Below are 10,727 nucleotides of genomic sequence, written 5' to 3' on the forward strand. Positions count from 1 at the left end.
GCGGCACTCGCCGCCGCAGCCGCGGGTCCGCCGTGCGCCGCGACGGTCGCGCGGACGGGGACGCCCGCCGCGAGAGGTCCCGGTCCCGGTCCCGGCGGCGGGGGAGGGCTCGCGCCGTTCAGCGGGACGCCGACGACGACGCCGTCGCGAGCGCCGGCCGAGAGCTGCGCGGCGTACGCGACGTGATCGTGCGCGCCGAATTGCATCGGCGGCGGCGGCGCGCCCGGCGGCGGGGGTTTATACCCCGCGTGCCCGGGCGCGTACGCCACGGGCACGGCGTACGGCGGCGGCGGGCCTCCGGTGAATCCCTGCGGCGGCATCCCGGGAGGCGGCGGCACCCCGTGGTACGCGTGCGGCGGGATAGGCATCCCGGGGGGATACCCGTACGCGCCGTTCGGCGGCATCATCCCCGGGGGAGGAAACGCGCCCGTCGGGGGCGCGTATCCCGGCGGCGGCGGGGGCGGGTTCCCGTGGCCGTTGACGTACCCGGGCGGCGGCATCCCGGGAGGGAGCGGCGGGGAGTGTGGGTGCTCGTCGCGCGCGACGCCGCGACCGCCGCGACCGCCGCGGCCGCCGCGGCCGCCGCGGCCGCCGACGGCGTTGGCGTTGGCGTTTTTCTTCCCGCGGCCGCCTCGGCCGCCTCGCCCGCCATCGTCCGCGGACTCGGACGTCTCCGGCGGCGTCGTCGGCAGCGGCGGCGGCCCGGGAGGCGGCCCGGGAGGCGGCCCCGGGGGCGGCGGCGGCGGCGACGCCGGCCCCGACGGCGGCGGCGGCGAGTGCCGCGACGGCGACCCCGGCGAGTGCGCGGGCGCGAACTCGGACGCCATCGCGCTCAGGCGCGGATTCGAGCCGCTCCTGGAGTGTTCCCCGCCGGTCTTGGACGTCGCGGGCGTGGACGAGCTGTCGCTGCTGACGCTGCTGCCGTTGACCCTCGCGCGCGCGGCAATCGCGGCGGCCTCCGCGGCGGCGGCTTCCCTCGCCGCCTGCGCCGCCGCCTCGGCGGCTCTCACCGCCGCGAGCTGCGCCTCCGCGGCGACGCGTTCGAGCGCCAACTCGTGCTCGCGTCGATGCGCTTCCTCGCGCTCCTCCCGCTCTTGCCTCGCGCGAACCGCCGCCGCGAGCGCTTCGCGCTCGGCTTTTTCCCTGGACTCGCGATCCGCCGCGAGCGCCGCGGACGCGGCTTTCGCCTCCTCGAGCTCCTTGCGATCCATCTCTTCCTCGAGCTCCTTGCGCTTCTTTTCCTCGCGCTCGATCTGCGCGCGTCTCCGCGCGAGCTCCCTCTCCGCTTCCGCTTCCGCTTTCTTCTTCGCTTCGATTTTCGCGGCGGCGGCGGCGGCGAGCGACGCGGCGGCGGCTTCCTCCTCCTCCTTGGCTTTTTCCTCCGCGGCGAGCTTCGCGGCTTTCGCTTCCGCGGCGTCCTTCTCCTTCTTCTCGCGCTCCTTCGCCTTTTGTTTCGCCTTCTTCGCCTTCGCGTCTTGCTCCTTGCGCTTCTTTTCCTCCTCAGCCCTGCCAACCTCCGCGAGGAGCCGCTCTTGCTCGATCATCATCGAAGCGCTCTCCGCCGCCGCGGCTTTCTTCTCGAGCTGCGTGATGAGGCACTGCCTGACGAGCGTGTGGATCATCTGATAGTTGTCGACGATCTCGTTGTCGTGCAGATCTACGATAACCTCCGCGCGCTCGTGAAGCAACGCTTCCATCTGAAGGTCGATCGCGAGGAGGCGCTCTTGCGCGTGCACGAGCGGCATCGCGAGCCGCTTCGGAATCTTCTTCACGTTCGCCAGGAGCGCCTTCGTCGCGTCCGGGATCTTTCCCGTCGCCTTGAACTCGTCAATCTCCCGCTCCACGACGTCCGCGCGTTCCCTCGACAGCGTCAGCGGCAGACCCATCTCGTGCATCGCCGCGAGGAAGGCTGGAGACTTCCTGAGCTTGGACAGCCGCGCGTCCTTGTACGCGAGCGCATCGTGCGCGACCCTAATCTGGTTCTTGACGTCGTCCACTTTTTGCGCGTTGAGCTGCAGGCGGAGGTTCAGCTCTTGTTGGATCCGTCCGCGCTCTTCCTCGCGCGCGCGTTCCACCTCCTTCGTCTTCGCCTTATCCTTCGCGGACTCCGCCGTCGCCTTGTTCGTGCGAGGTTTCGCCACCTCCGCGGCATGTCTCTTGAGCTCCGCGCCAATCTTCTGGAGTTCGATGCGTCTCATCTCCGTCGCGCGTCTCTCCAGCTCGAGTTCCGAGGTGTCGAAGCTCAGGATCTTCTTCTTGAGCTCGCAGATTTTGAACTGCAAGAACGTCTGCACGCGCCAAAACGCGCGCAGCCTCTCCTCATCCTCGGGTATCGTCATGTCCAGGTCGCAGATCTCCTCCTCGGTGCGGAACTCCGAAAGCGCGCGCTTCGCGAGCGCGAGAATCTCGTCCAGAATTCTCCGCAACATCAGCTTCGCGCACAACAAGTTCTGCAACAGGTGCTCTTGTTCCTCGAGACGGTTGCACTGGTCCACGGACCGCACGCGGCCCTCCTCCGGGTCCATGTGCACGTACCGGTAGTCCTCCTGCATGTCGCTGTACAGGTAGTTCAGAAGACGTTCGCCGAAGAAGCTCTCCATCGGCGGCGGCGGCGGCGACTCCGAGGACGCCGCGTTCGGGGTGATGGTCGGATACAGCGCCCTCCACACGCCGACGGACAAGCGCAGCTTGCGCTCCGACTCGTCCGCGCAGAGTTCGTACTCTTTGTTGACGCTCTTCTTCTTCTTCCCCGTGGACTTCCGCGCCGCGTTCGCAGCCTCGGCGCCGGCGCCGGCGTCGTCCACCACGGGCTCCGCGTAATTCTTCCCGGCCGTGTCCACGATGCCNAAGATCGGCGACCGGTCGGACATCACGTCCGGGATCGGCGCCATGGTCGGCGCGGTGACGTGATCCAACACGCGCTTCCGCGCGAGCCACCGGTTGCGGGTGAAGTGCCACAGGTAGTCGAGATCGATCCCGCTGAGCTTTCGAAGCCGCACGCCGAAATCGTCCAGACGAATCGGCGTCCCCGCGTCGTCCTCCGCGTCCTCCGCGACGGTGCCCGACGCGGTCCGTCCCACGGTCGCGTCCGGGGACACCGCGTCGACCCTCTCCGCGGGCCCTAACCGGCTCTTGAAAGGCCGGCGACGGCGTAACCCCTCCCCTTTCGCAGCCTTGTCCTCTCTCTTCGCCGCCTCCGCGGCTTCCCTCGCGGCGACGTACTGCGCGATGACCTGCACTAAACGCAACGGCAGCTGCCTCGCGGTCGCCATCACCCTCAGCGCGGCGACGATGTCCTTGATCTTCTCCTCGTCCGTCTCCGGGGCGATGCCGTCGACCTCGATCACCTTGTTCGACAACGGGTAGCCCGGGTCGAATTGCTCGTCCAGGTTGCACTCCCACGACGGAATCGGTTCCTTCTCCGCCGCCACCTTGGCCCCGTCCAGCACCTCCCCGCTCACCCTCGCGACGCAGTCCCCGTGGACCTCGTCCGACCACAACCCCGCGTAGATGGTCGTCGGGTCCTCCGTCGGCGTGAAAAACTTCAAAATCTCCGCGTAGACGTCGATCGTGCGTTTGCCCGACTGCGGCGGCTTCCCGTCCTTCTCGAGCATCTCCTGAATCTTGTTCGCCTGCGTCGCGAACTGAAGGAGATACCCCCCCGGGATCATCCCGCGCGAGCTCATCGCGACGCCAAACACGGTCTGCGTGTGATGAATGAGATCATCCGGCAGGAGGTGCCCGTTCACCTGGAGGGACTGCTGCCGAACGAGGTCCCAGTTGATGTTGTTGTTCTCCGCCATCTCCGCGAGCGTGAGCTCGTCCTGCTGCGCTTCGTCCGAGGCCAACGTCCCGGCTTCCTTGATTCTGTCGAGGAACCGGCCTTTACGAAGCACCGGGTGCTCCTCCGCGGATTGGTACCCGGACAAGAACTCGTCCCCGACGCGGTTCGGGAACTCGTCTTCGCTCTTCTGAGCGTCTTCGTCGAAGTTCGCGAGGGGGAATTGGAAACCGTCTCGTTTCGGTCTCGCCGCGGGGGACTTTTCTTTGTCGTCGCGTTGGAGCACGTGCACCAGCGGCGGCAGAAGCGCCGGGTGCTGCAGATGCTCCCGCAACTGGTCGAACAGCCTGTGCTCGACGTGCAGACGCTTCAGGGCGTCGAGGACGATCACGAGCCGCGCCGCTCTCGTGTCCTGCATGTCCACCGTCGGGAGCTCCCACTCAATCGCGGACGCGTTCTTCTTCCCGCTCGTGATGCGAATCTGATGCCCCTGCTCCTCGAACTTGCGGAACAGCGCGATCTGATCGAACGTATTGTAGCTGCGCTCGTCCTCGTCCGAGGAAGATTCGTCCGGGCTGATCGCCGCGGGCTCGTTCCGCTCCCGGCGCGCCTTCTCATCCGCAGCGCGCGCCCGTTGCGAGCCTCGCTCCTCGAGCACCGCGTCCGCGCGGAACACGTCCGCGTTCGCGCTCAAAAGCGGCGCGTTCCTTCCCACGAGTTTTCCCGCGAGCTCGCTCGGCGTCGCCACCTTGAACTCGCTTCGGATGTCCTCCAGATCGACAGACTCCGCGGTCTCCGCGAGCGCCGGAGACGTCTCCGCCTTTTTTATCATCTTCGAGACGTACGACCCGGTGTTCGAACCGTACGTCCCCGCCGCCGCGCGCGTCTCCTCGAGGTGGACGTCGTCCGGGAGCGCCATCGGGATGAGCCACGTGGACGCGTCGCCGGCCATCTCTCGCTTGACGTCTCTCGGGACGTGCCTTTCCAAGCACTTGAACAGGCTGAGCGACTTGAACTGGCGCCCGCCGCAGCCGCAATTCGGGATCTGGCACCGCCAGTGCCGCCACCGTCCCGTCTGAATGCGATCCTCGATGATGCTCTTGAGGAGGTTCAGATCCGCGCGGCCTTCCTTGATCGCGGCGAAGTACCCCTCGGAGTACTCCCGAAGCGCTTTCATCGGGATGTCCGTCAGCTCGAGGACGTTCATCGGATCCTCCTCGACGCGCGACTTCCAGTACTTCTTCACCGCTTTCATCGACTTCACCCTCGCGCTCTGCGCTTCCTTCAGCCGCGCGTCCGCGGTGGACTCCCTCTTCGCGGCGGCTTGCTTCTTCGCGCCGGACGCGTGTTGAGGCTTCCCGTCCTTCGCGTCGGATAGCACCGCGTCGGCGATGAGGTCGAGCTTCTCCGCCCCAGCCTTGTCGCCGTCCCCAGCCTTGTCCCCAGCCTTGTCCCCAGCCTTGTCCCCAGCCTTGTCCCCAGCCTTGTCCCCAGCCTTGTCACCAGCCTTGTCGCCGCCGGCGTGCGCGCCGTTCACGCTCACGCTCACGCGCGCGAGCCCGGACTCCGCAGCCTCCGCGGCCTCGATCGCAGCCTCCGCAGCGCGCTCCTCGGCTCTTTCCGCGGCTTCCTGCTCTCGCGCTTTCGCGCGCTTGAGCGCCTCCTCTTCGTTCCGCTTCCGCTGCCTCTCTTGCTCCCTCCCCTGCGCGCGGTTGTGCCTCAAGACCCGGTCCCGGTTATGCCGGTTATCTCTCATCTTGATGTACGACTCGACGAGCGTCTGCGCCCTCAGAGCGCTCTCCTCGCTCGGCGACGACGTCTCTCCGTTGGCCCTCAAGCTCATGAGCGCGCGCGCGCCTAAACCCTCCGCCTCTCTGCACACCTCGCAGATCGTCGGCAGCGTCGCCTTCATCATGTCCGCAGCCTCGGACGCGTACGCTTTGCTGTCCACGCACTCGCGCAGGTCCGGGAACAGCGGCAGCGCGACGTGGTCGTCGTCGAACGACGCCGCGGCTTTGGCGTGTTTGAAGTCCGCGGGCGCCGCCGTTCCCTCCGTCGGTACGTGCGCGTCGTCGATCGCGGCGCGCAACGCGACGTGGTCGTCCGTCGGCGGCAGCGGCGTGTCCATGACGACTTGTGCGAACAGGAGACGAATGACGAGCGAGTCCGGGCACGCCACGAGCGCCGCCTTGGCGCGATCTCGAGTCTCTTTGAAAGCCTTCTCGAGAAATTTCCGATTCGCCGCGGACGTCCCGAGCGCGACTTTGTGCGAGATCCGGACGTACGCGTAGTGCGGCAGCGGGTGGTTCGGATGCGCCTTCAGGAGCTTCTCGAGATCCTTCGCGCCCTGCCTGACGTTCCCTTTCTTGTAGCATGCGAACGCCTTCGCGCACTCGAGCCTGATCTCCTTCTCCTTCGCCTTTTGCGCGGCGGCGGCGTCCGCGATCGCGCATGTCGTGCCGCTTGAGTCGCCGGCGTGCGACGACGCGGCGTTCGCCGGGGCGGCGCCCTTCTTCCCGCCGGCGCTGCCGCGCTTGGAGTCGCTGCGCGCCATCACGCCGATGACTCAAATCTCAGCGGCGTCTCTCTCCCGAGGCCTCGGCGCCGCGCGAACGCCGCCGCGATGCTTCCCCGCCTCGGCGCCCTCCTCCTCTCGAAAGATTCTTCCGCCGACGCGAGACGACGCGAGATTCGGAGACCGCCGCGTCGGCCGCGCAGACGCGCTCGCGTCCGCGCTCGGCCCCCGGTCCACGCGGAGTCGGCTCCGCGACGCCGCGACCGATGCGCGCGATCCCCCGACGCGCGCGCTCGCTCGGACCGCCCTCGACCGCGCGAGCCGTGTCCCCGCGCTCGAAGCGCGTCGTGGTCTGCGCCTCCGGCCCTAGCCGAGGTAAAACCCCGAAGAGATAAAGCGCCGTCAGGTCTTGTCGCGTCGGGGACAATAGTACGAGTACGCGTCTAGCTCTGTTTACTCATACGATACTCTTACACGATACAAAAATACGTACACGACGCGTCCCGAGCGCGCCGTCGGTTCACCGCGACGGTGGGTCACGACGCGTTCGGGACCCCAGCGCCCGACCCCGACCCCCGCGACCCCCCCGGGATCTGCACGCCGCCTAAGATGCCGTCCACGAGCTCCCCGAGCGGCGCGAGCTCCTCGCGTTTCACGAGCGAAAACGCGCCGGTGAAGTATATAAAGTGCTTGAAGCACGTGTTCAAGTGCGCCTCCGCGCCCAAGCTCACGATCTGGTTGAAGTGCGAGTGGTATATGTGCGCGTAGACGCGAAACAGCCGACTGAAGATCTTCGACGTGATGCTCTGAAAGTTTTTCGGAAACGCCGCGCCCGAGGCTTGCGGAAACGTCGCCTCGTCGTCCACCTGCGACTCGACCCACTCGAGCAGGTAGTCCACGTACCGCGGCGCGCTGCACTCGATCGGCTTCTTCACCTTGACGCCGTCCGCCCATCGGTACTCGTATTTCGGTCCCGCGCACATCGTCGGGCAGTTCTTATCCGTGCAGTACTCGCCTAACGTCGCGTACAGCATCGAGATGGCGTTGTAAAAGTCCACGGTGTTGACCGCGAGCCACTCGTTCAGATCCTCCCCGGGCGGGAGCAGCACCGCCTCGCGGAGGTTGCCGCTCCCGAGCGTCGCGTCGATGTGCTGCTTCAGCGCCGCGCCTTTGCTTCCCACGGGCGCGTTCTTCTTCGGACTGTTCGTGAACGGGGACGGGGAGCGGGGGAGCGGGCGGATGAGAAAATAATTAATTAAATTAAATCACGCGTCGCGCGACGCGCGGACCGTCGCGCGCTCGGGGGCGTCGGGTCGCCCAGAGCGCGAAATCGGGACGGAGCGAGGGAAGCGCCGGCCGCGGGGGCGCACCGGAACGTCCGCTGCGTCGATGAGCTCGGCCAGAACATGACGCCCGGTCGAGCGACGTCGCGCCGCGTGCGCGCGCGCGGTCGCAGTGCCGAGCGAGGGTTGCGGTTGCCTACATCGCAACGCGGGTCGAGCACTGCACTGCGACTCGAGAACCGGAGATTCGAGCGCGCGCGCGACAGATAACAGAGGGAGGGGTTCACTGCTGCCTTTCGCGCTGTAATTCGGGTCGGTTTTTTGTGCCGATGCGTGGGGGCTTTCCGGCGTTCTTATTGGCTGGCGCGCGCTGCCTTCGCGCTGCCTTGAGCGGCGAGGCAGCGCGAAGGCAGCGCGACGGGCAGCGCGCGAGGCAGCGCGCGGTCACGCGGTCACCAGTCACGCGGGCAGCGCGCGGGCAGCGCGACGGGCAGCGCGAAAACAGCGCAAAAAGAAAAACGGGCAGCGGTCAAGCAGCGCGCTCCAGCCTATCAAATCGCCGGAAAGCCCCCACGCATCGGCACAAAAAACCCGCTCAAATTACAGCGCGAAAGGCAGCAGTGAACCCCTCCCTTAACAGACGGCGTCCGGGATCGTTCGACACTCACTTAAAGCAAACTCGGTTCGCGAGCTACTAGACGCGTATGTACCTCATCCCCGGCGGGACCCCGCCCATGCGCATCGGCACCGCGCGCATCTCCCCGTACCCCCCGAACGCGCGCAGGTACGCCTCGTACGTCGCGAGCGCGAGGACGACGCAGAAGAGAACGACGCAGCTCCACCCGCAGACGCGTCTCCAGTCGTCCCGCGTTTTCGGCGCGCGTTCGGCGACGACGGCGAGCGCCTGCGAAATCGTCGCGGCCGCCAGCGCCGTCGTCGTCTCGTCGTCCGCGAAGGCCGTCCCGAGCGCGAGAGCGCGGTCGCCGCGGTATGCATCGCCGGCGACCTTGCAGGGAGGGGTGTACTCCAGCGCGAACGAAGACGTGGACAGACGCGCCAACTTACTCGACACGGACGCGACGCCGCCGACGCCGCCGACGCCGCCGCCGCCGCCGCGAGAATCGCGCTCGCCGCTCGTCATCGCGCTGTCGTCGCGCTCCATGGACGCGAACTTTTTGAAGCCAGGCGTCGCGGGCGTCGCCGGGACCGCCGCGGACGCGCACTCCGTCGTCGTCGTCGCGTCCTCCTCCTCCTCCTCCTCCGCGTGGAAAGATCCACGCGGAGGAGCGTCTCCGCGGGGGTATGCATCCTCCTCCTCGGCGACGTCGAACAGCCGCTCGGCGAACGGCGCGAACAACGACGCCGGGACCGGCGACGCCGCGCAGTCCACCGTCTCGACGACCCGCACGTCCGGCCACTCCACGTTCGCGCCCGCGGCGGCGAACTTCTCCAAGACGACCCGCAACGAGTTCGCCTCGGCTCTCGCCGCGGCGGCGGAGGCCTCCGCGGCGAGGCGGCCGCTCGTCTCCGTCGCCGCGTGCCTCTTGTACTTTCGCTTCACCGCCTCCTTCTCGCTCGCGGCGTCGCGCAGGCACGCCTCGCCCTCGACGACGACGCGCTCGAGCTCGTCCACGCGCGATGCGAGCGCGGATCGCTCCCTCTCCAGCGTCGTCGCGAGCTCGTGCTTTTCTTCGATCGCGCGCAAGAGCCACTCGTCGTTTTCTATCCGTCTCGCGTCCTCCTCCTCCTTCGCCAGGTCCATCGCCTCTCGAACCATCGCCTCTCTTCGCTCGCGCTCGACGTCGAGCCGCGCGCGCAGATCTTGCGTCAGGAGCTCGTGCCGCGCGTCCGCGGCGGCGGCGGCGATGCGCATCGCGTCGAGCGCGGCGCGCGCTTCGTCGAGGTCCAGGCGCACTCTGTCGTGCGCGTCCACGGAGACGGAGTTTGCGACGGCGGCGACCGCGGCGGCGGCGGCTCTGCCCACGCAATCCTTCTCCGCGCGCGCGACGTGCAGCTCGTGCGTCAGGCGGTTCACCTCGCGCGTCAGGAACTCCCTGGTCTCGTCCTCGAGCGCGCCGCGGTGCTCCTTGAGCGTCGCTTTATCGCGCGAGACGACCGCGGCATCTCGCGCGCCGACGACAGAGAGGTGGTTCTCTTTCCCGACGAGCGCGAGCGCGTTCGCGGTCGTGGGCTTCGGCGTGGTCGTCTTCGAGGAGGAGGAGGAGGACGCGCTGGATGGCGTCCTCGCGGCGGAGGACGACCCGAAGCCCTTGGGCGTGGACGCCGGCATCGTCGTCGTCGTCGTCGTCGTCGTCGTCTGGAGGGAGAAAACCAAACGAACGCGACGACGAAATGCGAACCGTTTCGCTCGCCGCCGCGATGCGACGCGCGACGCCGCGCGCTCCCGCAGAGACCGCGGACGCTGACTGTCCGCCGATGCGAAGGACGGCCGGCGCGTGCGGGCGTGCTCGCGCGCGCGCGCGTCGTGCAGTGCGGGACGGGAGACGCTCGACGACGCGGAAGTCGTCGGGACGCGCTCGACGTGACTTTCGTTCCGTCCGTCGCGTCGTCCCCCTTTTCCTCGGAAAACGCGATCGTCGACAGTCGAGCCGATTAACTCGTCGTTAGACCGTCGTTTTCACCCGTCTCCCACCGCAAATTAAGGAGATCCGATCGCGGACGCGCGCGCCAACCTGGCGCAGCGAACCGTCGTCGCGTCGTCGCCGCTCCACTCCGCCATGCGCGCGTCCTTCCGCGTCCAACGCGCGGCCCCACCCACCGCGGGGCCTTCGCGTCGCTCGCTCGCGTCGACGTCAACGTCGACGTCGCGACCGACCCCGACCCCGACCCCGACCCCGACCCCGCGCGCGCGCGCGCGCCGCGTCGCGCTCGCGCCGCCGCGGAACGCGCTGGACCCACACTCGCGAGAGGCGATGTACCTCACCCTCGGCGTCGCCCCCGGCGCGTCGCAGGAGGCGGTCAAACGCGCGTACAAGCGCCTCGCGAAGCGGTACCACCCGGACGTCCTCCTCGTCGGCGAGGAGCCGACGACGTTCTACGAGATCAAACGCGCGTACGAGACGCTCACGGCGGAGCGCGGGAACCTGAGCAACGTCGGCACGGACGAGTGGCGGAGCAAATGGATGAC

The 10,727-nt window shown here is 68.1% G+C and overlaps 2 protein-coding genes across 2 annotated transcripts; both read right to left on the reverse strand.

Annotated features, from left to right (window-relative positions):
* Positions 1 to 6,832: 6,832 nt before the first annotated feature.
* MICPUCDRAFT_57996 (uncharacterized protein) lies at positions 6,833 to 7,704 on the reverse strand (the record flags this gene model as incomplete). Its single annotated transcript, XM_003058785.1, has 2 exons — positions 6,833 to 7,496; positions 7,586 to 7,704. The coding sequence occupies 2 exons, from the start codon at positions 7,702 to 7,704 to the stop codon at positions 6,833 to 6,835; spliced, it is 783 nt and encodes a 260-aa protein (XP_003058831.1).
* Positions 7,705 to 8,273: 569 nt separating this feature from the next.
* Positions 8,274 to 9,869, reverse strand: MICPUCDRAFT_57997 (uncharacterized protein; the record flags this gene model as incomplete). Its single annotated transcript, XM_003058786.1, has 1 exon — positions 8,274 to 9,869. One exon carries the CDS (start codon positions 9,867 to 9,869, stop codon positions 8,274 to 8,276), a length of 1,596 nt encoding a protein of 531 aa, XP_003058832.1.
* Positions 9,870 to 10,727: the final 858 nt, after the last annotated feature.

This window comes from Micromonas pusilla, assembly GCF_000151265.4.
Source record: "Micromonas pusilla CCMP1545 genomic scaffold MICPUCscaffold_5, whole genome shotgun sequence".
NCBI classification, from domain to species: domain Eukaryota; kingdom Viridiplantae; phylum Chlorophyta; class Mamiellophyceae; order Mamiellales; family Mamiellaceae; genus Micromonas; species Micromonas pusilla.